This window comes from Aspergillus oryzae, chromosome 1, assembly GCF_000184455.2.
Source record: "Aspergillus oryzae RIB40 DNA, chromosome 1".
NCBI lineage: Eukaryota > Fungi > Ascomycota > Eurotiomycetes > Eurotiales > Aspergillaceae > Aspergillus > Aspergillus oryzae.
Window position 1 is genome coordinate 1,123,857 of NC_036435.1, and position 25,529 is coordinate 1,149,385.

The 25,529-nt window shown below is 48.3% G+C and overlaps 11 protein-coding genes across 11 annotated transcripts; 5 read left to right on the forward strand and 6 right to left on the reverse strand.

Moving 5' to 3' along the window:
* Positions 1-160: 160 nt before the first annotated feature.
* AO090009000427 (MCT family MFS transporter) lies at positions 161-1,782 on the reverse strand (the record flags this gene model as incomplete). Its single annotated transcript, XM_001816840.1, has 2 exons — positions 161-1,471; positions 1,537-1,782. The coding sequence occupies 2 exons, from the start codon at positions 1,780-1,782 to the stop codon at positions 161-163; spliced, it is 1,557 nt and encodes a 518-aa protein (XP_001816892.1).
* Positions 1,783-3,310: 1,528 nt separating this feature from the next.
* On the forward strand, positions 3,311-5,128 carry AO090009000428 (LIM domain protein; the record flags this gene model as incomplete). The annotated part of the gene is made up of 1 exon (XM_001816841.3): positions 3,311-5,128. The coding sequence occupies one exon, from the start codon at positions 3,311-3,313 to the stop codon at positions 5,126-5,128; it is 1,818 nt and encodes a 605-aa protein (XP_001816893.3).
* An 89-nt stretch (positions 5,129-5,217) lies between these two features.
* Positions 5,218-5,592, forward strand: AO090009000429 (uncharacterized protein; the record flags this gene model as incomplete). The annotated part of the gene is made up of 2 exons (XM_023235223.1): positions 5,218-5,459; positions 5,526-5,592. 2 exons carry the CDS (start codon positions 5,218-5,220, stop codon positions 5,590-5,592), a joined length of 309 nt encoding a protein of 102 aa, XP_023088657.1.
* Positions 5,593-5,992: 400 nt separating this feature from the next.
* On the reverse strand, positions 5,993-7,140 carry trm8 (tRNA (guanine46-N7)-methyltransferase; the record flags this gene model as incomplete). The annotated part of the gene is made up of 3 exons (XM_001816843.1): positions 5,993-6,639; positions 6,733-6,920; positions 6,983-7,140. 3 exons carry the CDS (start codon positions 7,138-7,140, stop codon positions 5,993-5,995), a joined length of 993 nt encoding a protein of 330 aa, XP_001816895.1.
* Positions 7,141-7,648: 508 nt separating this feature from the next.
* On the forward strand, positions 7,649-8,315 carry AO090009000431 (ESCRT-II subunit protein VPS25; the record flags this gene model as incomplete). Its single annotated transcript, XM_001816844.3, has 3 exons — positions 7,649-8,020; positions 8,081-8,156; positions 8,203-8,315. The coding sequence occupies 3 exons, from the start codon at positions 7,649-7,651 to the stop codon at positions 8,313-8,315; spliced, it is 561 nt and encodes a 186-aa protein (XP_001816896.3).
* Positions 8,316-8,538: 223 nt separating this feature from the next.
* AO090009000432 (BRCT domain-containing protein) lies at positions 8,539-11,285 on the reverse strand (the record flags this gene model as incomplete). The annotated part of the gene is made up of 4 exons (XM_023235238.1): positions 8,539-9,159; positions 9,254-10,634; positions 10,698-11,110; positions 11,193-11,285. The coding sequence occupies 4 exons, from the start codon at positions 11,283-11,285 to the stop codon at positions 8,539-8,541; spliced, it is 2,508 nt and encodes an 835-aa protein (XP_023088658.1).
* Positions 11,286-12,776: 1,491 nt separating this feature from the next.
* On the forward strand, positions 12,777-13,535 carry AO090009000433 (putative toxin biosynthesis protein; the record flags this gene model as incomplete). Its single annotated transcript, XM_001816846.3, has 1 exon — positions 12,777-13,535. The coding sequence occupies one exon, from the start codon at positions 12,777-12,779 to the stop codon at positions 13,533-13,535; it is 759 nt and encodes a 252-aa protein (XP_001816898.3).
* A 117-nt stretch (positions 13,536-13,652) lies between these two features.
* AO090009000434 (ceramidase) lies at positions 13,653-14,637 on the reverse strand (the record flags this gene model as incomplete). The annotated part of the gene is made up of 3 exons (XM_023235250.1): positions 13,653-13,806; positions 13,874-13,954; positions 14,069-14,637. The coding sequence occupies 3 exons, from the start codon at positions 14,635-14,637 to the stop codon at positions 13,653-13,655; spliced, it is 804 nt and encodes a 267-aa protein (XP_023088659.1).
* A 1,623-nt stretch (positions 14,638-16,260) lies between these two features.
* Positions 16,261-17,362, forward strand: AO090009000436 (putative mitochondrial carrier protein; the record flags this gene model as incomplete). The annotated part of the gene is made up of 2 exons (XM_001816848.3): positions 16,261-16,318; positions 16,437-17,362. 2 exons carry the CDS (start codon positions 16,261-16,263, stop codon positions 17,360-17,362), a joined length of 984 nt encoding a protein of 327 aa, XP_001816900.1.
* A 676-nt stretch (positions 17,363-18,038) lies between these two features.
* Positions 18,039-19,706, reverse strand: AO090009000437 (uncharacterized protein; the record flags this gene model as incomplete). Its single annotated transcript, XM_023235263.1, has 1 exon — positions 18,039-19,706. The coding sequence occupies one exon, from the start codon at positions 19,704-19,706 to the stop codon at positions 18,039-18,041; it is 1,668 nt and encodes a 555-aa protein (XP_023088660.1).
* Positions 19,707-22,969: 3,263 nt separating this feature from the next.
* Positions 22,970-23,363, reverse strand: AO090009000439 (uncharacterized protein; the record flags this gene model as incomplete). Its single annotated transcript, XM_001816850.3, has 2 exons — positions 22,970-23,033; positions 23,095-23,363. The coding sequence occupies 2 exons, from the start codon at positions 23,361-23,363 to the stop codon at positions 22,970-22,972; spliced, it is 333 nt and encodes a 110-aa protein (XP_001816902.3).
* Positions 23,364-25,529: the final 2,166 nt, after the last annotated feature.

Sequence of the window (25,529 nt, forward strand, 5' to 3'; positions counted from 1 at the left end):
TGATGGCATTTGGGTGTTGGTCATAAAAAACGAGATCATCTGGAGTCTAGTGGTATTATAAATAGGTCATGTATTACTGTCTGATCCATGTATACTTCTTCCATTTACAGTATTAGACTGGATAATGTCTATCCAATTGCATTTACCCGAATCACTGCTGTCACACTCTTTTCAGTGTAACCATGCCACGAAGTAGTGCAACTGGCGACCAGAGCTTAACCTCAGGTACTGGATCGGAAGCTGGAGGTTCCACCGCCGGCTGGTTGCCCTTCTCATCTCCAGCCCCATGGGAGCTTGCCACCTTAACGCCGTCATTATTAGCGGACACCGCAGTAGAGGATTTTAGTTGAGCTTCCCGGTTGATATATTCCACTTTCCAACCTCGAACCACCCACAAGCACAACGACGCACCAATGTACATAAACCCGGTAAAGATCTGAACCCTCAGGTAAACAGAGTCGTTGGAGTCGTTGTCCCTCAAGACAAGAGCGATGGCTTCAGAAACCGTCGTAGGAGCAACAAGAATGATCCAAGTAATGCTAAGCCCGCTGGGCAGGTCTCTCAAGCCTATGATCTCCGCAAGCACAGGCGTAACAGTTGCCCAGTACGTCCCAGCCACAGTACCAACAAGGACAGCAAAGAAGCAAACGACACCCATACTGCGCGCAAAGATCCAAATAACCAGACAGAACAAACCGCAGCAGAAGGAAAGAAACGTAGCAATGTTGATGCGACCGAGTTTGTCGCTGAACATTCCCACAAAGGGGCGACCAAGGCCTTGACCAAGATTCAGCAAGGCACTGACAATACTACCCTGGTGGGATGAAAGGCCGACCGAGAGGGCGAAATTGGCTACGCTGAATAGGAGGGCGACATAGCCTAACATACTGAAGACGCCCCAGCCGAGAAAGAGGAGAAATTCAGGCCGTTTGAATAAGGGAAAGTGGAAGGCCTTGTGACGACTTCCGACGTCTTTGTTGCGGTCTTTTATGAGATTTGCGCATATTAGGTTGACGACGAATGCAATGATACCCAAGATTCGGAAGGCCCAGCTGAGTCCCAGTCGAGGGATCATGGAGCCTACTGCTAGGGACCAGATTAAACCTCCCAGACCGGACCCGGCGGCGTTGATGCCCATCGCGAGACTTCGTCGTCGCTGGAACCATTGAGGGATGATACCTACGCTTCCGACGAAGAGAAATCCCATTCCCCATCCGAAACAGACGCCTTGGCTAAGGAAGATGTGCCACCTTTGCGTGGCGAAGGAAGATCCAATCAGCGAAAGGGTCTCAAAAAAGACGCCCAGATTTAGGACAAGACGTGTCCCATAGAGGTGAATCAGGTGGGTGGCTAAAGGAGCAACCAAGAGAGCACAGGATATGCTCAAACCACCGGTGAAGGCGTATGAGAGTGCAGAGGTATTTGGGAATACATCGTGTGAAAGATAATAAGAGAGGAATACACCGTAACTCTTTAACCAGCGGTCAGTCTATCCTGCGTTTCGATTTAAGAGACGATGAAAATTAGGAGACGAACACTGTTGATTCCCCATGTATGTGCATTAATCCAGAAGACACAGGCGACACAAACCCACCCATAGCCACCATCTGGGGGGACATCACGTTGATACTTGTCTTCTAGGACCTCCTGAGCTGCGTCTTGCTGCCCATCCAGCTCGGTTTGATCTTGACAATGGCCTTTCCTATTTAGTGGATCCTGCGAAATTAACTCACGGTCATAATCGCGAGAGCGAACTATATCGATAGGAGTGTTGTCTGCCATTCATGCGACGAAAAATAGATAAAAGTAATGTGTGATTTTGCGTCTCTCCCTCCGCTTACTATACATGAGAGGACATAACTATGCTCATGAAAGAATAGACCCTATAGATAAAATAGAGAGAAGGCTGGAGTAAAGTAGTCCAAGAAACTAAGGGAACATGAACTAATAAAAGTCGAAATTGATGTGTCATGCATTCAACAAGAGACGCTATGACAGTCTGATAATCGCATCCTGCCGACAAGGATTATTGAACCACGGTAAAGACCCCGGCAGTCCCAGAGACCGTCATTGGGCTATTGCCCCAGAAATTAATTGAGGACGGATATAATGCCGAGTAGCCGGTGGAGCAAAGCTTGGAAGTTGGAGACGGAGGGAAATCCGGAGAAATTTGGGGTATCAATTTGGTTGGTAAGGTCAAGAGAGGTCTCATTGTGCTAACAGAGGACGAATTGTACAGGGGAGATATTGAGCAGAGAGAGATTCATGTGTGTCACATGGTCCATGATAAGATGCTCATTTCATTGTCTGATGCCTCCAGCATGTAGAACCTGTATTGCCCAAGGTAGGAACGCCCTAAAAGATAGTACATCGGAGCATTCTGACAGCGAGCATATTAGGGGAGCCATGGTCAATGCCCGATGACGCTTGACCCATTGTAGAGACCATCTTAGGTTTTAGGGTTAGTGTTGCCTACTGCGGTTAGTTCCTCGAGATGAACCCCCGCGTTGCCTTTGCGACCATGTGAAACCTGTGTTTGCAATGTTTGCAATGGGTTTGTTGTTGTTTCCCCCTTTCAGTCATCCAAATGCCCATTGTTCCGGTTGTTATGATCAACTGAAAACCACTCCAACCAGTGCCGGACAGACTAACCCTACAGAGCAATATTAAATTAATCAATTACTGCTGTTCCTCCATCTAAGACTAACAGACTTTAAGCATATCTCTTTGTGACGATACTCTAATCGTCGCAGCGGGGCTGAAGAGATCTTTCTAGCCTAATCTATCATTGTGCCCACCCCAGCCACCTTCTGGAACATTATTGGCTCACTGATCAATTATATGGGAAACTGACTTCATAGCTGAACAACACATCAATCGATTCTGATGCCTCTCAGGATACCTTTCCCTTGAGGACTCTCTTCCAGGCAAACACCACACCATGTATAGACCATATTTGCACCATAACAAGACCAAAGATGGCCAACGGAAGGTCTCCCCTCCCGGGCCATCATACATGTCCGACGATCAGGTTGGTAAGTCTACATTGTTAGCTGCGTAATGGCATTCTTCACTCTGCAAGTTGTTGGCGGTGCGATCGCATTTTTATTTTTAGAACTTATCTCCTAGATACTAACATGTGGCTAACCTTCTCTCCTGTGCAGCAAATTATCTGAAGGACCTACGGACAAATAGGCCAACCCGCCCAGGCGGATCGAGGCCACTCCCTACGAAGCCAGCTGATTCAAATCCTCGAGAGGACCTCCCTCCAAGGGCAGCATCAGCGATGTCTTCATACTCACATTCAAGGATGCCGTCCACCACTACAGCGGGCGATAGGGAGCCGCCCCGCGCTACCAGTTCTTTATCGAACCATCGTCCTCTATCTTCTCGAGGATCCATAGGCAGTCCGGCTGGACGACCGCTGGTCCAAGAACCCCGAATGGTACCCGTTCGGAAGAATATCTCTCCAACGCGGGTTTTCTCTCGTCCCAGCCCTCCATCTCCAAACGCAGCATATCGCGAGAGTTACCGACGTCGGTTTGAAAGAGAGGAAGCCCAATCTCTCCGAGATGCACTGCAGGAGATGGATATCCAAGATGATATTCGCCTCCATCAAGCTGCCCAGGATGAGGCCACAGAACTGGTTTGGATGCACCAAAACCCTGGATTGCCCTTCAAGAACCCATACGCTCCTTATCGTAATCCCGATATGGATAAAGCCAGTCAAGGATCAGATAAGAGTAGCGTTCTAGTTGGTCATACTCTCGCTTCCAGAAGTCCGCGGCGGGACAGTTATCGTCCCATGTCAGACTACAACTCGGACTCACCCAGATCACACGCCAAGGAACAGCAACCTGCTTTGGAAGAACCAAATTCCAGCCCCAGAAAGAATGGCACACTCCGAAAGAATCTCAAAGTTGATTTTTCCTTGCCTCAAAATGGGAGCCCGTCAAAACGATCGAGCAGTGGCTACGGACTGGGCCTCGCGAGTACCGGCAATGGTTCGTCAAAGGGTGTTTTTCGAAACCCCAATGACCACATATATGAAGAGCCTGGGGAGTCTCAGCATATGGAGAATGATGAACGCCCAGATTTTTCAAAATCTGATTCGTCCGCCTTAAAAGTCAAACCACGTAATGCCTTACCTCGAGGCTCGAGGCCCCTCTCTGGCCGATTTGGCAGCCTTTCGTTCGTCGATAAACTGTCTCGTTTTGAGCTACACAAGCATCCCCCAACGCAGTCAAGAAATCCTGAGTATAAGGCCAACGATCCCCTCCCGCAGGCAAATCCGAATGATGAACAAGCCATCCCGAAAAAAGATGGACTTGAGATTCGAAGTGACGAGATTCGCGCAGCGACAAGTAAGAAGCTCAAAGACCGAAGTACAAGGCTGCCCATGCCAACCGCCGTGAGTGATCGCGCCGGCCGACCGATTGTGAGCTTTGATCCAACCTGGAAGCCCACCGAGGCCCAATCCCCAGGCAAGGGTAATGACGCTGGAATACGTGAATCCGTTTCACCAACACCACCCCCCGCACCTGTTGCTCCTACAATCGAGATATCTGAAGCGCCTTCTATTCCAGTGATTAACCTACCGGATGACAAGCCACCTACTATTTCTGAGATGACAGGGTCATCACAGGATCGTAAGAAAGATGATAGCTCTCTCCCAACCTCACCCGATAGTAGCAAGCGCCCAAATCCATTCCAGAGGAAATCGCCATCATCGGCTCTGCAAAACCGTTGGCTATCAACTTACAGTCGGGCTGGTGTCCCAACGGCGAAGTGCGAATCCTGCACTCTTCCGATTTCTGGAAAGATTGTCACTGCTGCCGGATCACGGTTCCATCCAGAATGTTTCATATGCCATCACTGTCAGACACCGCTTGAATGTGTGGCCTTCTACCAAGAGCCTGATGCAAAACGCCAGGAACGACTGGCAGCGGCTTCGGAAGCCGACGAGGAAGCCCGTTTGCTGAGGTTCTATTGTCATCTTGACTTTCATGAACTGTTCAGCCCGAGATGCAAGAGCTGCAAGACCCCTATTGAAGGAGAAGTGGTTGTAGCATGTGGTGCTGAATGGCATGTGGGCCACTTCTTCTGTGCTGAGTGTGGTGATGTATGATCAACCTAAGAGCTTAAAGTTCGAGTAATAAAATGCTAACTATACTTTTCCATAGCCTTTTGACCATGAAACACCATTTGTAGAAAAGGATGGCTTTGCATGGTGTCTTCAATGTCATTCCCGGCGCACTGCTCCTCGATGCTCGGGGTGCAAAAAACCGGTACTCGATGATGTTGTCATCACGGCTGTCGGAGGTCAGTGGCATGATGAGTGCTTTGTCTGTCACGAATGCAGTGCTGAGTTTGGGCCGGATGGTCGATATTTTGTCCGAGAAGGCGAGCCCAAAAGAACAGCAAAAGGCCGCATCATTGGAGGACCAGTCCAGTTACCTGTATGCGAAAGATGCGAGGGTATACGACTTAAAGCGTCGCCTTAGCTTTAATGACGACTGCACCAGAAACTCCGAAAAGGCACGATTTTATCATCTAAACGAAGTTTTATTGACTTACTTACAGTGCTTGTAACTGTTCGCAGCATCTTGGGTGTTGGAAGTAGAGTCTTATCTTTTTATTTTGTTTTTCTTCTTTTCTTTTTGGTATATTATGCATTTTACAAGTTATGTCATCTGTTGCATATGCAGCAAGCGGGAGTATGCATTATGTGAGTGTGTGTGTCAATCACTAGTAGCGTCCGCCATCTTGCCGTACCTGCTGGAGTTGGGCAGTCTTGTGTGCCATTAAGCTATGGACAGGGTCATGGAACTGGCTTCTAGCTAGGGTATTTTTTTTTTCGGGCTATAGGCTTTTGTAACTGAAATTACTATATACATATGTTAGGGGTTCGAGCACTGGTTTCCAGCCGCAAAAATCTATGTTAGTATGAGACGCCGTAGCCAGAAGCAGCAATAGAAATAACTAGGGCATATCAAGCAGGCCATTCGGGGTCGGCCTTGCGACGGAAAACAGCCACATATTTGTTTCCCTTGTTCCTGGTGACCTTCTTGCCTTCCTCCGTAGACTCCCTCATAACCTCGACACAGGGATCACTTGCCAATTCCTCCTCAGATACCCGCTCAAAGAGATCTTTCACTCCACCTTCACTCGCTTCATGTTCACCTTCCTCTCGGAAATGCCTCAAAACCCAATGATGGTACTCCTCCACATCAGTGATCGTATACAAAAGACCCCCAGGCTTCAGCGCGTAGGCATATTCAGCATTCAGATTCTCAGAAATAATTCGGGCCTTGTGCTTCTTGGCCTTGAAATGAGGGTCCGGGAAGCAAATAAAGATCTTAGATAATTGCTGCTTGCCGAAGAAGTTGGGGAAGAACTTCATCGTATTACTGCGGAGGGCGCTGATGTTCTGATATCCGCCCGGGACAGGGCTATTGGATGTTTCGGGGGTGGAGGCTGCGTCCGGAGAGGCTCCATCGGTGGCTGGTTCGGCAGGGATTGCCGGTGCTGGGGATTCGGAGGCGGTTGTAGAGGAGTTCTTGAGCTGGTTCTGTTGGGTTCGGAGTGCTTGGATGCGGTTTTCTACATATTCGATAACTTGGGTGCGGATTTCCATGCCTATTTCAATTATTAGTCAATATTCCTTTACCAGTAAAGATCTGAAAAGGACTGCAGGATAAGATCAATGAATTGACAAGATCGTGAACATACCAAGCATCAGAGTCTCAGGTAATAACGGCGCAAGGCCAACAAGCAATCCACCGAACCCGCATCCAATATCCACAACCTCGACATCTTTCAGAAGTTTCCTCGCGCCCGCCAGATTCTTTTGCTCAGGATCAGGGTTCACGAACGCCGGATAATGCGACGACCAGTCCATATGCGCCGGACTGAGCGGACTAGAGCGTTCAGTTAGCACTCACAAAACCCACGAACCCACGCAATTGATAGATCTACATACTAATCCAATTGATGGTCTGAGAAGGGATTCGCGTGTGCACGCTGCCGATAGAATTTCTTTTGGGGCAGTTTAACCTTGCCCGTGTCTTCGTTGGCTGCGGCCGCCGCTCTTTTACGGTATTGATCGCGCTTTTGGCGCTTGGCCGGGGGAGTGGACATTGTGATTATGGTCGACTATATTATTATGACTGGAATTGATTTGCGAAGTAGAGTTGTAAGGGGACGATTGATGGCCGTTGTGGAGGGGGTGGGGTGTATTCGACTGTGATGCGATCGGATGAAGTGCGGAAATTTATTTCAAGATGGAGTTAAGGTTATGGGGGACCGGAGATAAAGCTCACATGCTTGTCAGTGACTTAGATTCAACTTCCCCAGTCTCCTACCATTTGATTCTCGTTCAACGGCTTTCCTTTCAGGATCGCACTATACGGTTACTTATTATATAGTTACTTTCATATTTGCAGCTCCCAATATCACTGACCAGCTCATTACCCGTCTCATCACTGATCAAAGTGGTATCACTCTAACTCCCCACCTATCTATCAACCGTTATCAACCCCTCCGCACGTCAATATCCCCAAACATACAACTATAATTATACAACAGGCTCATATTGACAAAGCCACGGACTCATCGCATCTAAGCAAAATCTAAAGAAGAGAAGGAGATGTCTAATTCTACTCCCTTTCAATTCCCACCGACCTACTCCTTCCCCCCATTCTTCACACCCCAGCCGAACAGCACAACACGACTCTCGCAGCTCCAAAAATGGTCCTTATTAATTCAATCCTGGTGTCGCCACCACCGAACATACCGTCTCTCCTTAATAGAAGCTATCGAGTCACCGTTATTCCATAATTCCACGCTGCGGAAACGAATTCCATTGTCCGAGGCGCGGAATATCTTGGACTGGATGGCAGAGAGCGAAGAGAAGGGTGGAGGAGGAAGGAGGGCGGAGTGGGTTGATGGGACGAATAAGACGATTGCTTGGGTTTGGTGGAGGAGGCCGGAGGAGTGGGCGGGAATACTGGCAGATTGGGTATGTTATTTTCCCGGATGGGGCAAACGCTCGAATGCTGATGCTTGGTGTCGTGGGTAGGTTGAGAATACCGGACAAAAGAACGTGGTTTTGACGGTTTATGAGTTGGTTGAAGGGGAGGCCACTATGTCACAAGGTAGGTCATGTGCGAGTTTTGCGTGACGTCTGCTGACGCTCGATAGAATGGCATGGCATGGATGTAGATGTTATGATGAAGTCGCTCAATGTCCTCGTGAAACGGGGCAAGGCCCAGGTCTTTGGTAGTGAGGGCCAGGAAGGTGTTAAGTTTTTCTGATGAGAGCATTTATCTAACGCAGGTCTTGAAATCATGCACTCTCATCATGGCTGTTCATTAAATCGCTCAGATACGATAAGTAACTTCTACATCATAATTCCAGAATATACACAGAAGAATCACTCCGCAGGGTCAAGAACCCCGAGAGGCCCAGAAAAAGCCCGGACAAGCAAAAAGCAAACCCATTGTACAGGAACACCCTAACTCCCCTGTAGACATGGGCTTACTCCTCCATCTTGTCGGACATGTCTTCACTAAGCTCATACTCATCTGCTGCGCGTAATTCTTGCGACATCACAATGTCAAGAAGCCAATCCACGCGCACAATCCGCGGCGTCTTGCCAATACCCTGCACCATCTGGCGGAACCGCGGCCATAGTCTTTGGTGCTCAGGTACTACACTGCTGAGGAGGTACACTTCTTTCCGACTCCAGCTATCGTCTTTGTCACTATCATCATCACTCTCTTCTCGTTGTGCTTGGTACGAAACGCGTCCGCGGAAGAGCGTAAAATTTCCTCCATTGGTGTCAACAATGGATTTGAAGGCTTCAAACCCCCCTCGAATGGATTCGACACAATAGATCTGATACCCCTGCAAAAGCCTGTTCTTGTTTTCCTTCGCGTTGCTCAGGGCTACCTCTAAAGAGAACCCGAATCGCTTTTCTGCAGCCTTGTCCTCCAAGACGTAACCGGCAGGATCTAAAAGCTCGTTCTTTTTAAGGCATGCTGTGATGAAATCGGTGCTAATGATCATTGGGCTATAAGCAAGTGCGTTGACGAACTTAGGGGTTCGAAGTATAGACGGGGCAGCAAGGTGAGAACATTTCCGGGCATCTTGGACAACCTGGACTCCAAGTTCTCGAAGTTGTCGCTATATGCCATTAGTTTCTGTCTCGGGGCGAATAAAGCCATTATAACATGAGGTGAGTTTCACAAACCTTGTCTGCATCTTCTTTCTTCATGTTTCCGACCCACTTTTGGTATCCCGTGATTAATAGATGCATTGTTACGGGAGGCTTTGATTTCTTTTGCCTCTTTGCCTCCGTTGCTTCGTCCTCGTCGCTATTAGCCTCAGGCTCGAGTGACCTTCGCTTCTTAGCATTTAGTGTAACACGGTCCTCATCTGTCTTTTTGCGACCTCCATAGATCACACCACCAACACGCTTCCTTTCCTTCTCGTACAGCGCAATATCCGGAGCAATGTCATGAAGACGGGCAGCTGCGGCTTCCTTGGACTTCCGACTACTTGTTGATGATGGAGTGTCGTTCTCCTTGCCTTCCGACATAAGTCGGGTACGCGCGGGCGTCTGTAGCTTCCTGCTATCTGAAGGTTTCCGCGACTTGCCAGCTGGTGTTGCATTCCATGCATCCGAGACATCTTTGTCATCTTCCAGCTCTTTCGCCTGTGGTGGCTGCATAGAAACTGTCGCCTTTCCGGCTGTAGCATTTTGATCCCTGTTCTGCATGACTCGCCGCGGGCTTGTGGCAGCTTCGGGCTTGTGTTCTGAAGGAAAAAAGAGGCTTTCGAGAGTACCCCTGTCCAGCCGTGTTTGACCAACTACCTCGCCCAGGTTCGTCCGTCGAGGAAAGTGCGTATAACGGGGATCGGAAACCGGCTGCAGCTTCCACTTAGCGTAACTCTCTTCAAGCCACAAGTGATTGACTACATGCAGCCCCCATTCTTTTGCTGCGGAGCACTTTTCACTGTTTCCATGAGCAGTGACCAAATGTGTGTTGTCTTGTTTCAAAGTCTTGGTACATTCTGCACCTGATGCGGCGACTAGATTTTCCAGATAAGATCTAGCTTCCCCAACATAATTGGACAAACTGATCTTAAATCCTTCAAAACCCGGGATTGCAGTGCGCGGTACAGGATAGTGCAGCAATCGCCGCAGGGGCGAGGTCCAGGTGTTGTATGTTATCAAATGATAAAGCCAAGATAAGTTTCCAACCTCTTTATTCAGCCTCGACGCCACACGATATGCAAAGCCTTCTCTGTAGCGACATATCAAGACCTCTGCCTTGGAGGGATCAGATGTGATAGTACCTCCGCCTTCCTCGATAATCTCCGTGATCGAATCTAATAAGTGTGAACCAATCCCAAGGTCTGTCGAAAGCATGACGTGTTTCCCTTCGAACACATCGAGCTTTGGCCGAGGTGTCGGTAGAGTAGTTGGTTCGGCTGTGGAAGCTCCAACAATATCTCGATTCTCAGTAGAGCGGATTGGCGCATCGGGGCCAGCACGCAGGATTTCTGGGTTCGGCAGAATATATGGGCGCTCGTCGATCCGTCGTCCAAGTTTCAGGCAGTCGTCAAACCTGGCATATATCAGGTTAATGTGACCTTCCAGCATTCTGCCATAGTAAACCCAGGAGTCTTACCAGTGCGGAAGCACTATCTTGACATTCAGTTTCTTGCCAAGTGCTACTCGAGCCTTGTCTGAATCCGTGGTCAGATCGACCAAGTGAGTGACCATTTGTGTTATCCTAGGGCTGTAGAGCCCGCCTTTTGCCAGCACACCACCAATGATCGCATCCTTATCACCCTCTGGGATATCACCGCATGTAACCACAACATCGTTCAAGAATAGTCGGGGGTCAGGGCTGTACTGTCGCGGATTTGCTAGCTTTCTTTTGTTTAGACACGCATGCAGCCATTGCGGTTTGACGACAGGAATCAAAGCGTCGTTAGCAGCTTCAAATGTCGGGAAATCGATGGTCGTAGATACGAGATGGCTAAATTCATGTAACGGTGGAAAGGCGGCTGGCGGTTCATAGATGACGGATTCACCACCCTGCTCCTCAAGAGTTGTCGCAAGCTATCGAGTATGCGCGTAAGAGTTTAGTGTATCCAAGGATAGATCAGTCGATGCATACCTGGTGCGCTGTGTCGAGGCTGAGGTCTTTCGAGCATATTATACAGATCTTGCACTGGTCGAAGAGCTGAAGCTCCTCTTCGTGACCCACCATGGCGGGAATTGAGGGTATTTACTGTTTTCTTTCTTGTTGTATATAATGCCTTGCCACAATCACAAAAGTAAGGGTTTCAGTATCGCTGGTAGACTGGCACCTGAGATTTGTGGTGGCGGCGTTTTACTACAATTATGCGATGCGACGCGCCAACGCGCCGGCACGACACCTGGTCACGTGCGCGTACAGTTTACCATCTTTGGTACGAGTCGTGCAAATGTAATCAATATTCCTCCCTCCTGAAACATAACCAGTTCGAAGACAGTCCTGCTTTGTGACTGTGCACACCATCATAAGGGCAATTTCGGCGACACCGTTCATATCTTGAAGGCTATGCTTATCCCACCATGCAGTGTGCTCCAGGAATTCGCCAAATGTCTGTTCAAGAAGTGAGAAAGATGTCCCAAAGGTTTCTGTTGTAGATTACCCAAACTGTCATATTTGCTCCCAGAAAATGTCCAGAAAATAGCGATTTAGTGCATAATGCAAGATAATAAATAATGCAAAATGCTCGGCACTGTTTCTCGGGCCATTCTGAGTTAATTACGGGAATGCACCTCGGCTCAGCGATCCAGACCACGGCAAAAGTGCCCTGGGCATACCTCCGTTACCCCAGACCATAGACCTCCGCCTTTTAAAAAGCCCCAGGCGGGCCCATGATAGACCGATACTTTCCCAAATAGACAAGAGACCTATGCGATGTCTTCACCTACACATTCCGGGCCTTTTCGCATCGTCGACCATTTGGTCGAATGCCAGCATATTCGGGAATATCCCGGGGCTACGGCTAACGAACAGGAAGATGAATTATATTTGGCTGTCAAGCAGTATATTCCCCTAGATAACCCTAATCCTCAGCCAGGTGATGTCACTATCCTTGCGACCCATGCGAATGGTTTTCCCAAGGTACAACGTCCATGATTTCAGTTGCGTCCTTTAAGTGTAGCTTGCTTTCAACGGGAACATAAAGCTAATGCTGCTTACTAGGAACTCTATGAACCACTCTGGGAAGAACTACATGCTCGGTCCAAAGCCAATGGCTTCCGCATCCGAAGTATCTGGATAGCCGACGTTGCGCATCAAGGGCAAAGCTATGTAACCAACGAGGATGTCTTGGGCAATGACCGTACGTAACAATGTCTCGGCTGCATGCTACGACCAAATCAGACAGCGAATACTATGGAACTGACACTGTGCACCAATAGCTAGTTGGTTCGATCATCCCAGGGACCTCCTTCACCTCGTCAACGTAAAGCGCAAGGAGATGCCTCGTCCGATCGTCGGAATCGGCCATAGCTTTGGCGGCGCACATCTGTCAGTCTTCCGCAAACTGGATTCTCGCAACTCTCATTGGCAGCCTCTAACCATCACAGTGCCAAATTATGTCTGATGCATCCTCGACTCATCCATACACTTGTCCTACTTGACCCTGTTATCCAGAGACAAACAACACAACTAGATCCCCTATCGGCCGACAAGCGAAAACTTGCCATGGCCAAAACTACCCAACTATCAACCTATCGACGGGATATCTGGCCTTCGCGCAAGGCCGCTGCGGAGGGTTTCAGTCGAAGTCCGTTCTACCAAGCCTGGGATTCCCGCGTCCTTGATCGCTGGATTAAGTACGGCCTGCGTGAACTTCCCACAGCTATTCACCAACTTCCCAGCGAAGCATCTAAGGACGGTGAACAACCCGTCACCCTAACGACACCCCTTCACCAAGAAGTATTTACCTTCTCACGCCCCAATTACGATGGGCCTCCGGGCAAAGATGTACCGGTGGATCGGGTAACACATCCCGACCTCGACCCCAATCACCTGGGATCTTTCCCCTTCTACCGTCCTGAGCCATCACGCATATTCGCAGAGATCCCACACCTCCGACCTAGTGTCATGTACATATTTGGCGGCAAATCGGATATGTGTCTTCCCGAGATGATGGCCGACAAGATGGCCAACACTGGTGTAGGCTTAGGTGGCAGCGGTGGGGCAGCGGCTGGTCGAGTTCGCGACGTCTATCTCAAAGAGTACGGACATCTCCTTGCTCAGGAAGCACCGACTGAGTGTGCCGAAGCAGCTAGCAAGTGGCTGGGTCAGGAACTGCGGCGGTGGCGAGAGGAAGACCAGAGTTTCCGTGAGCAGTGGAGTCGAAAGTCGAAAGTCGAAAAAATAACGATTGATCCGCGCTGGAAGGAGCATGTCCCCGCCCCCGTGAGGAATAAGAGGGGACCTTCCAAGCCGAAACTGTGAAGACTGGTAGACGGCCCGCAGCTACACAGGAGCTATGCTGTCTTCAATGAATATGACGTACGTCGATGAGGTTCATGTGGATTATCGGATGAACAACATAATATTGAAGACCCTAAATCACGCTGTGAGCTGTAACACCATCTTCATTTTTCTCATCCTGTTCTCTATAATAAGAAGGTCCTGGCCAGGCCAAAACCAATGTCTATGAATAAACAAAACACAAATACCAGGGTCATAGCCAAGCCACCGTAGCTCCTGGCCACACTGCTCGCTTAAACGGAGTAAGGATATAGTATCAGTAAGAACATTTGTAGCTTAATTTGATTTCTTGGCCACACCATTTTCGCCCTTGTCTTTGGAGCCAATACGGATGATCTCCGGAAAGTTCCAGAAATGCGGCCACCACAGGTAATATTCCTCTTGACGGTTGTTCAAACAGTGGCGCAGCCAAATGCCCCAAATTATATAGAGGTACGCACCAATACCCGTCATAACATGCCTTAACAACAGAACAATGTTAGCAAGCACCATACGAGCGAACACCTGCAGCGGTGCAGAAAAGAAAAAGAACAAGGGCAAGGAAAACATACCACCAGCCATGACCTTCAAGGAGCATACCCCACGGAAGCCCCACTACCCGGCGCCATCCGCGGATCTTAGTGCAAAAGTGGTTATCCAAGTTCCAGATAAAGAAGCCGCCGAGGAACATGCTCAGCCCATAAATAACCATGAACCACATAGTCTTCAGAATCTTGACATCTCGTACATTCTCGTAATGTTGATGCTCCTTCGAAGGAATGGGCAGACCCTGTTTCTCGCGCGCTAGCCGGTCCTCCTCGGTAGTGTGTCGCCATTTAGGGCGAAGGGTTACTTCCATGGTGTACATACTCCGCAGGACGACGACAATGGTCAGGATAGCATATGCATTCTGGTGGAAGACAGGGTCCTGAAGGTAGTGGTAATAGAGGGTGATGAAGACGGCCAGACTGGTCAGCGCAATGGCTAGGAAGACACGGACGCTTGTCGGTCTCGAGTAAGAAAAGGACGCATAGCACATCAAACAAGTGGTGTAGATCATGGAAAGCTCGTCGACAAGTTGCATGGGATCTGTCGGAAGAGAACAGGTTAGTAAGCCCGAGTTACCCAACGCTCCTCGTAGAATGAGTAGAGATCTATCACTTGCATTTCAGTGTCGAATGGAACAGGAAACTCCCCATTCCAACTAGGAGATAGCCATAGTATGCCACTTCAAAGATCGAATCATGTCCATTGCGCCTACAGCTGCGTAGCCCTTTAATTCCAAGCCACATAAACAGAAGATTTGTCAAAGCGTTGACAATTTCGGCGGAGTAGATGGTCGCATAGTAATCCTATTTTTATGAAACCATTAGGAGTGAGTTTAACAGAAAACAAAGACCAAGAAAGGATGCGCGCACCTCTTCGCACCAATTCAAGGTCGACGTAACGGGACTCCAGTAGCCAGCCTTGGAAGGCGGATATGGAAAGAAGGGAATGGCAGGCCACTCAGGCATTACGGGCAGAGACCGACTCCGGCTGTCCACGGATGATGGTCAATCTCTGTTGTGACGGGGTGATTATCGGGAGGAGTTATAGAAAAGAGGGCATGACAGGTACAAAGAGGGGAAGAAAAAAAGAAAAGAGATGTACAAAGGGAGAGTCGTCGACTGGCGTTTGTGGAGTTACTTTCTACCTAAATTAACTTGACATCCGTTCGGTTCATCCAGACCCGTGACGTCGATTGATTACGAGTAGTCAAGCATCGCAGGCTGTCAATCCGATTTTGCAGGAAACCGATTGGCTAGCCTGTGACTCCGCCAACTGCCGAATCACTGCTGGGGTTGGTAACATTACTTGGTTACTGAGTGCGGCGGGCGTAATTTTGACTTTGCCCTAGCTATGGATGCATTCGGCCTCAATACAAATTTCAATTGAAGATCCCTGGATGAGACATCAAACGAGGGTTTCTAAAGTATTTCCAGTCAAATGTCATTTCACCAGGATCTGTGGGGGAGAGTTCAAGGCTGGGTTCGTCCAACGGTAAGTCGTGCCCCAATTGGCAGAATTCCATCCATATGCCTCAGTGCATCCATGGATGGGTACATATGTACTCTTTGCATTTCCAGGTGGAGTCGCAGGCCTGGCTGCACCCAAGACACTACTCCGTACATGGGCACCAACTAAAAAGTCTCGTGGTCAGGGATCGCAATCCGTTTGGAATAAAAGTTATGTAAGCTGATGTACTGTATTTATGCTGTACTGCAAACTTTCCTCGAACAAACTGATCGCTGTATTCGAGTACCGAAAATACACCGCATGTGGCCGCCCGTAACTGTATCCGGCCAATCATGGTACATTCGGAACGAACCTCTGATGACTTCACCAACCGCGATGTTCGAGAGGAAAAATACTACCGGCAATTCCTTTTTCTGGAACCTCACATCGTACCTGATCTGAGTATATGTCAGATCTCACCTCTCAAATTCTTCTTTACTTTTCTTATATCGCTTGAGATGTGGTCTCTGCCGCCCCCTTCGTGACTGTGACCGCATTCCGGTCTCTCGCAAGATTCTCGTCATCTACGAAAAAGCGGTGTCCATTGTGGATGAACTGAATCTGCTGTGATAACCACTGCCTGATCAATCTTAGAAGTGCATATAAACTTCAATTCGTGAACTTCCAGGCTGGGCCTGTGCATAACCTTGCAATGTCGAACAGCGCTGTATATGCAGTGCCGCAGGTGAAAAAGACCTCTGCCACTACGAGTATGTTCCTTTCTTTTACGACCTTTTTATTGTTTTTCTTTCTTTGGCCCACTAGAGAAAAAATTACCATTCTTTCTTTACGGCGAAACAAATTGACTCCTGTCTAATCTGCTGGCAGCATCAAAAACTACCTTTCATTTCGCCGCCGGCCTTTGCTCCGGCCTCAGCTCCGCCATCCTCCTCCAGCCAGCAGACCTCCTCAAGACCCGAGTCCAGCAGTCTCAGAATGCCGCACTTCTACCGACAATAAAGTCCATCATCTCTTCTCCAAATGGAATCCGCGGCTTATGGCGTGGAACCCTTCCCTCCGCACTCCGCACAGGCTTCGGCTCGGCGCTCTATTTCACCAGTCTCAATGCCCTACGACAAGGTTTAGCGCATACCGGGGTCCCGGTCGCCCTTTCCAGCGCTAGTGCAAACGGTAAAGGCGTGGCATCTTCGTCTGCTCTTCCAAAGCTGTCGAACTCGGCCAACCTTGCTACGGGCGCGGCCGCTCGCGTTGCGGCAGGATTTGTGATGATGCCCGTCACCGTTCTGAAAGTACGCTACGAGTCGAGCTACTACGCATATGGCAGTCTGTACAGCGCAGGGCGCGATATCCTTCGCACAGAAGGTGTGCGAGGACTTTTTGCTGGGTTTGGGGCAACCGCTGCACGTGATGCCCCCTACGCAGGGCTCTATGTTCTTTTCTACGAGCAGCTGAAGCGGCGCTTCGCATCGCTGGCCGACTCCGGAACTGGTGACCAATCGCTAAAGTCGTCGTCCTCATCGATTAACTTTGTCTCTGGAGCATTGGCGGCTGGCCTTGCTACCGCGATCACTAATCCGTTTGATGCGGTTAAGACTCGACTGCAACTTATGCCGAACAAGTACGGAAACATGATGCGAGCGGTGAAGTTGATGGTTCACGAAGATGGCGTGCGGAGCTTGTTGGGCGGCTTAGGGTTGCGTATTACCAGGAAAGCGCTAAGTTCAGCACTTGCTTGGACCGTGTATGAGGAGCTGATTCTTCGTGCCGAGAAGCACTGGGCAACAAGAGACTAAGTGCTTGGTGTCTGTATAACCAATAACCTATTTCGTTCTTTTGCTCGAGCATTTATTCGGGAGTTTGGGTTGGATCATAAAGGAGTTTGGGTATCCATCGTGGCAATCATCATTGTATCATATATAGGTGCGGTCATATCATCAAAATCCCAACTCATGACGAAAAAAAAGAAAAATGAACATCAACACGAAACATTTCAGGTCCAATAGGTCATCAAAGTTTACAAAAAAGCCAATAGACAACTCAGACACCAAATCCTAAGCCATGGAAAGCAGACGCATAGAGGTATCACTTGCGTTTCGCAAAACAATTTAATGGGCCGATCATGTAAAAATCCATGCGCGCCGACTGGGGCTCTTCTTCCGCACAAGGTACATCTTGTCCTTCTTCCTGTCGTTGACCTTCAACTCCGTCAACGTGTTAGAGGTCTGGGTAATGAGTTTGCCTTCGCGAAGTCGCCGGGTGTGATCGAAGAGCTCTTCCTGGAAGTCTTCTGAGATCCACTGCTTAATAATGATATAGTTGCTATCGCGCTGTTGATACCAGTCAGTTAGCATTGCCTACTTTCAAAATATCAATCCGTCAAGGGTACTCACGTCATCCCAGTCCCAGGGCAAGTGATAGGCCATCAGAGTGTCAGGCAAAAGGTGTCTGCGGTGGACCTAGTCATTCATGTTAGTTTAGCCAGATACAGAAAGTATTGGCAGTTGGGTAGTATACCTTAATCCAAGTCGTCCGGCGGTGTTCTTCCTTCTCTTCCTTTTCACTTTCTTCTTCGTCGTCCTTCTCCTTCTCCTTTCCTTTCTTCTTCTTCTCCTTCTCTTTCTCCTTATCCTTTTTCTTCTCCTTCTCTTCCTCCTTGCCATTTTCTTTCTCCTCCTTCTTCTTCTTTTTGGTGACTATCTCTTCAATTTCTTCCTCCGTATAACCGAATTCGAGCCTCAGTCGAGCCCTGAATTCTTCGTCACGTCTCCGCTTCGCTTCTCTTTCGGCATTGATCCGCCGCTCCTCGTTCAATTTCCATTCCTCAACGGCCGCTGCCTTCATCGCAGCTTCTTTACGTTCTTTCTCCTGTCTTGCAAGTAGGGCTCTCGCCTCCTCATCCCGGATCTCTTTCTTGATCCGCTCGCGCTCTTCCTCTTCGTCGATCTTGCGCTGAAGTTCCTTGAGCTTTTCCTGACGGATCTGCTCTTTGAGTCGTTCCTGCGCCTCCTCCTCATCGATCCTGCGTTGAAGATCCTTGAGCTTCTCTTCGCGCAGCTTCGACTTGACATCTTCATCCTCCCTAGCTTTGCGTTGAGCTTCCTCAAACTGACGCAACTTGTAACGATGTTCAGCTTTGCGCTGCTCCTCCTCCTCTTCGATTTTGTGTCGGAGCTCCTTGAGCTTCTCTTCACGCAGTCTTGCTTTGACATCTTCATCCTCCCTAGCTTTACGCTGAGCATCCTCAAACTGAATCAACTTGTACCGATGTTCTGCTTTGCGCTGCTCCTCCTCCTCTTCGATTTTGTGTCGGAGCTCCTTGAGCTTCTCTTCGCGCAGTTTTGATTTGACGCCGTCTTCCTCCCTAGCATGGCGCTGGGCTTCTTCAAATTGATGCAGTTTCCAGCGGCGTTCCGCTTGCCGCTGTTCCTCCTCCATGCGCTGGCTCTTTTCATACCTCTCAAGCCTCCTCAGTCGCTCGCTAATCTCATCCTCATACCAGTCCTCCTCCTGCTTGAGGATACGGACATCATGGGAATCACGAGCGTCACGGGCTTCAAGCCTATGGCGAGCCAATTCCCGCTCCAAACGCTCTATTTCCTGCTGCTGTCTTAACAGCTCCAGATCCTGTCGATGGTCGTTCTTTTCCAGCAGTCGCTGATCAATCACCAACTCATAATCCCGCTCATGTTGCCGCGGCGAAGCCTCTCTTGGCGTACTAGCAGTGCTGGCACGAGGCCGTCTATGATGAGCACGCAGGAGGGTCTCGTCTTCTGACTCGTAGGGATCAATATAAGTCTCCTGGTGCTGGTCCTTACGGGCCCTGTTTGCACTTCTGTTGGAGCCCTTATTCCGCGAGTCGTTCTTGATATCGACGATGACGGCCGGAGGTGGTGGGGGACGCTCACGAGACCGTCGTCGCCGGGCGCCCGTGGATGCGGAGCGGTGCAGATGCACGTCCTGCACGACGGGACTCAGGTAAGTGGTGCTGCCGTGATCGGGGCCGAAGCGATGACGGGAGAAGGAGCGCCTTCTGACGGTCGTCCGACGGCGGTCATTCTGCATGGAATAATCCGACTCTGATGAGTAGTCGGACTCGGAATCGGTCCATGGGACGATGTGTTGTTGATGACGAGGCATCTTGGTGAAGAGTATATTATTATTTCTTTGGTCTTGTGTCACCCCTCCCCCTTTTTTTTTTTTGTTATTTTTCAAATATTTCTGTGATAAACTTGGCCTAGTTTTATCTTGTGTTTCCAATAATGATCGTTGAGATGTGGATTGTGGAAGCGGGGCGGTTTTGTGATTCAAAAGAGGAGACACAAGAAGTGACGTAGTGGGAAGAAGCACTTGGCGAACACAACTTTCCAAGAAACAGCTGTGGTGGGATGAAGAAACCCTAAGAAGAATGACAGGGATTAAAAGCAAAGCACAAGGAGGGGTAACCTCTGGGAGCGAAAGAAGTAAAAAAAAAAAAAAGAAAGAAAGAAAGAAAGAAAGCAAAAAGATAAGCAAACGCAGAAGAGAAGCGAAGAGAAATAAGACTGAGCCTCAGTGCCAGAGGGAAAGGAAAAAGGACCAGCCCCCGTGCCTCGTAAACGCGGGCGGTCCAGCTGAAAAGTGGGGGACAAAAGAGAAGAAAGCCGTTTATTATTCGACTGTCGTGATCGCTGGGCAGGAATCACCCATTGGACTGGCAGTTTGGATTTTGGGGTCAGGCTGAGCGATGATCCGCATCGGGTGGCCACTTGGTGACTTGTATCTCCTCTCTGTAGAAGGGTTCTACTGTAGATATAACAAATGCCCCATGGATGATGAATAGCTATAGATAGTACACTAGAAGACATCAAATTTTCTTCGAATCAACCTTTACTAGCATCTACTCCTATTGACTCTACCTCCCAACGATACCCAATGAATCATTCCCCGCGCGCCTCGACAGCCCTAATTTAGTCCAACTTAGCCCGAGCGCAACCAAGAAAGCACTCCTGCAGCCCAGCGGTTATGTGAAACATCCCTTTGACACAGGTCGTCTTATCAGGACCCCCGTTTATCCTTAGTACCTACTATACATAGATATTGCTACTATGGTACATAGATAGTCCAAAAAACGAGCGGTAACGGCCACCCTCAACCAAGGAAAACAAGGCGGCTAATCCCGCGGAACCAGAACTTTCTTTGATCATCCATCGATCGATCTTCTGATAAATTGGTGGCGCGCGCGTGACGGGTGGATGATGGATGTTCTTTTGCCTTCTGTTGCTTTTCTGTGGAATAAATTCGATCAAATATGTTGATCATTTGCATTTGCTGCCTGATGCACATGACGTCGGTGGATGTCATGTAGATGAAGGAAAAGTCAGTGACTGTCAGCCTTGTGTCTGGTGGGGAACCTTCGAGTATCTAGTGCGAATTAGTACTAGTGAGGGGTTTGGGTAAGTTATCAGGGATTAGTAGGCTTATTTTTGGTGGACTACGTACTCCAAAATAGAGCTGAAACGTCTTCTACTGCCTCTGTATTAGTATATACTAGAAGGTTTGTACCTGCTTGGGTGTGTATGCACTCAGGTATTCTCCGGAGACGAGGACTTTTATTATTGGACTACTGCTTTGGTCCTGTGTGTACCTACGGACGCTTAGTACTTTGGATCACCGTAATCAAAGCAAGTTGATGACTTTCTCGCCCTTGTAGGATGAAGCCTTTTAAACATCAAGAAATCTGGATTTCTGTCATTGATTAAAGTTTCATTGTATCGGAGTACTATACATTTACAAGTTACTACGTCGTGGGGTGAGAATTTTACTATGTACAGTACAAGGCGCAGAAAACGCCGCGGGCGCAGAGTGGCTGCTGTGGCCGCGCCTATTTGCTGCAATGCTAAGAAAACTTTATCTCAATTTGCGAGACGCTTGCCTTCCTAAAGAGGTAAGAAAGTGTGTTAATATAGTGAATCACTATATCGTAGACAGCACTCCGTACCTCAGTAGTAGATACCGCCGCTCCCTCCAGGGCCGGGCTCCCAACACCTTAACCATTACCTTTCATGCTTTCTTTGTCTTTCTATCCTCACCTCCCTATTCCCACACAATAACAAGACCCGCATACTCTATCTTAACTTGAAAACACAGTGGATATGACCGCCAGATAGAGTTTTTTTGATCATTGATTCAGTAGACAAACCATCATACAGAAGTACATGAGTTAGTTCCAGTCCTTCTAAATCTCGAGCATCCTTTACTCCCTCACCATTCCAATACATATTACCCCATAGCAGTTATCTGCCCCAAATCACCACAATAACAATGACCCAATGACCCCCTCCGCGACCCAGTACCCCAGCCCCCAAACAACTCCAAGGCCGGACAATCTACCTCATCCACCTATTCCCCTCCCACAAGCCCTCTGGTCCCTCGGGGGCGGCACCTCCAAACCCACAAAAGCATCAACATAGACCTACCTCCCAGAAGGCCCCTAGCCAGAGACCGACTTCGGCAACATCCATACCACACTAACAACCAAATGCAACTCCACCGACCCCTTCTGCTAAGCCATCGTCGACAAAACCCAAAAGCCCTAGGCTGAAAAAGGGCTGTTGAGCGGCTTGGGTTTGTGTTTGAGGGTGTTTAGGCAGCATATGGTTATTGGGGGTGGGGATGGAGATACGCCTTAGTTGTAGAAGTTGAGGGGGGAGTGGGATTGTAGAGGGATTAAGGGAGAATTCCATATATATGTACATATATATTTGTTTCACGGTCGTAAAACTAATATTTACTTAGGCTCTGTGTAGTATCTGAATATGTACCTTTCGATTGAGTAGCTGCTGAACACAATGCTATCGATCATAGATGACTCTCCAAGCGTTCCTTTGCTCCCTCCTCCGGCCGAAGGAAATAGGAGAGGAAAAACCTCTTGCCCGCCCCATCTTCAAGCTGCGTAACCCGATGCAAAGGCGACTGCAGGACACCATTCGACATCAGTTTCAGAAAATTGCCTCCATAGACAATAGCACATCCAGGGGCAGGGGGCTTAGGAAAGGCCCATTCATCTGAGCCGGGGATATTAATCTGTAGACCGGGCTACTCGTAGAACAGAAAGGTGAATGTCCCGCTGTTGGTATGTTTGTTTTCAATCACTTCCGATGCATTGGCTACGCTTGGCTCAGAGACAAGTTTTAATCCAGACTCACTGGGAAGGATATCGCGATGGTACTCATTAATTGGGATGTTGAGAGCATTAGAAAGGCAATCGAGCAGCATATTAGCCGCGATGTAGCAATGTTGATGTAGCGAATTCAGCGAAGATTCAGTGACTGCGAGGACTTCTGGGAGAGAAAGCGAGCCATCACTCATCTCATCAGATGACATCTTTTTTGTTTGTTCCAACCATCAGTCTCTACCACTTATCATAAGCCGCTAAATGGCCCCATACTTACCTCAAAGGACTCGTTAGTTTCACAGAACTTATACCTGTGGGGAGCATAGTCAATTGAATGAATAGAGTAAAAAGAAGAAGGAGAAACTCTCTTACCCTCTATCGCTGGAAGCTGGCTGTCCCTTGCGAAAGTCTTTCATCTTTGTTTCCAGAGACTGGTCAAAGTATCTGTCAGAGGCGGCATATGCATCCTTGACCTCCCTTAGCACAAGCTTGGTTCCAAATGCATTTTTAAAGTCTGGGTAAAAGAACCCCGGCGAGCAAACTGCATTGAGCAACTTATTGACTTCATCTCCATAGCCTTCACCAGCATCAAACTGGTCCAACTTGGCAAAGTCAATGGTTGAAATGTTGATAGAAGCCATGGTGTGACTGATGGAATTCCAGGTTTAGACAGGGTTTCCGAGCCGTAGAGACGTAGTAGGAACAAATTTGAAACCTAGGAATCATTACTGGCTCTACGAGGGAAGTGTCCTTGAGTAAAGTTGTTAATATATATTCATGGATAGGATAGAAGCATAACGGCTAAGTTCACACCGCAATTGTTCCGAGTATTAGAGAATTAAAAAGAAAAAGGAAAAAGGAATATATAATAAATTGACATCGCATAGATGCATTGCAGTTTGCGTTAGCTGAGCGGGGACTACGCAGGAGATGTTGTAGATGGCGAACCACTATATAGCCTGAGCCCGCGATGTAGAGATTTGCGGCCCGAAGCTAAGCAATGCGTGCGCAAGCCACTCAACAGGTGTCATCATCTGCACCTTATGGAGCCAGAAAAACCTCAAATCAGGCATACTGAAAGTTAATTGGTGGTGGGGAACATTTGTTATAGGTTTTTTGAAGGGCTTTGCATGTACAACAAACAGTACAACAGATAAGGGAGCCAAATTATTAGCAAATATGAATTTTCATTGCTTTTAGGATACCTGGTGGAAGCTAAGTTTGGAAGCACTGTCGATCCAATCTATAATCGGAAATACATCAATACGCTCGGTAGTTCTGGGCCTCTATCTCAATGCCGCCTAAGCTCCACTCCTAGGATACCCGAGGAAAAGATGATCGATATACACGCGATTTCACCATATATCTCGATTAATTAACAATACTAAGGAACACCAGTGTTTTTTTCTCTTTTCTTTCTCAGAAACGGTCACTGCATGCCTTGATGGAACCCCTTTGTCCCAAGTGAACCCCTCCCAAAGTTACCAGAATTCCGAGAAATTCTCCCAAAACCTTTGGAGGATATAAGCTCCGAGCTCCCTGAAGGATGTCCGCGAGATGGGCGACGAACTCGGAAGCACCACTATGCTGAGTGCCTTGCTCACTCCTTGTTGCAGGCATTGCGAAGGAGTACTATGATATCGATATCAGTTTGGTAGCATTCACTAGGTACATATCGACTCTTGGCTTCATTCAATCAAAAAAGTTGTTACGAACGAGTAATGTTACAGCTTGGCTACCGGAAGCGTATCCATTTGCTGAATGATATAGGATTACAGGGGTAAAGGTGTTATCACCGCATGCACAACATACGATGATCATGTTTTCGAATGATCCGAAAACAGTTCAAATACAAACTAGAGTCTGCAATGTGTATTGAAGGCGTTGCTGAAAGTAACGGCATAATAGGGGTCTTAGAGCATATTCTCTTCCCTGTGAATGAAATGTGCTAGCTCAACCTTCCCGCGGTATATGATTGCAACTCAGCCAAAGGTACCGCTGTGGACAAGCCAGTTCCATCCGATAAGTATGGAGCTTCATGAGACATACAATCAATACAAATCATACAAAGAGCTGGAGCAGGATTATGCGGCAAAGAAAAGTTTATCCTGGCGCCCTGAAGTTGCCCATGGCAGAGGGTGATCCGGACATACGTGAGATTCACCTGTCGTTTCTGGTATGGGCCGCTAGTTTAATCTACTCTATGATTCATACTACAACTGAATTGATTCCTGTGCATTGACTTCGCGCACCGTTAACACTCTCTGGGTGGCATGTGGAAGCATTTTCGTGAGAACATGCGATTGATACCAGAACCTTGGTAGCTGAGCTGAAAGCTTGAAAATACCTCTTACAGCTCTTCAGCCGGTCGGGATTCCCAGGATGACAGGAACTGCCCAAGAAGCAAGTAGTGGAGACGTGGTACATACACAGGACACAGTACAGTGCAGAGCCTGAGATCTTGCGGGACGATCGGCAAGATCCGGCGAACGCTAGTGATTTAGTGGAGCCAGTACACTAGTACTAAACTTTATAACCGAACCGATCCCCACCTGAATGATCCGCCCATGAGAACTTGTCTGGACTCTAAAGGTCTGTACACGTAGCGCGCAGGATTGTCGGCAAATCTCTATTCACTTTATATTTTACAGTTACTTACAATTACTGTATTTACCTTCTAGCTTTAACAAGCTATGAGATAGGGTGTGTCGTTGAAGCTATTATTCTATGCGAACTCATCTAAGGTTTCGAAATGGCCACATAAGGTAGTGTAACTTATCCGGGGGTTTCTACCAGTAGGACTTAAG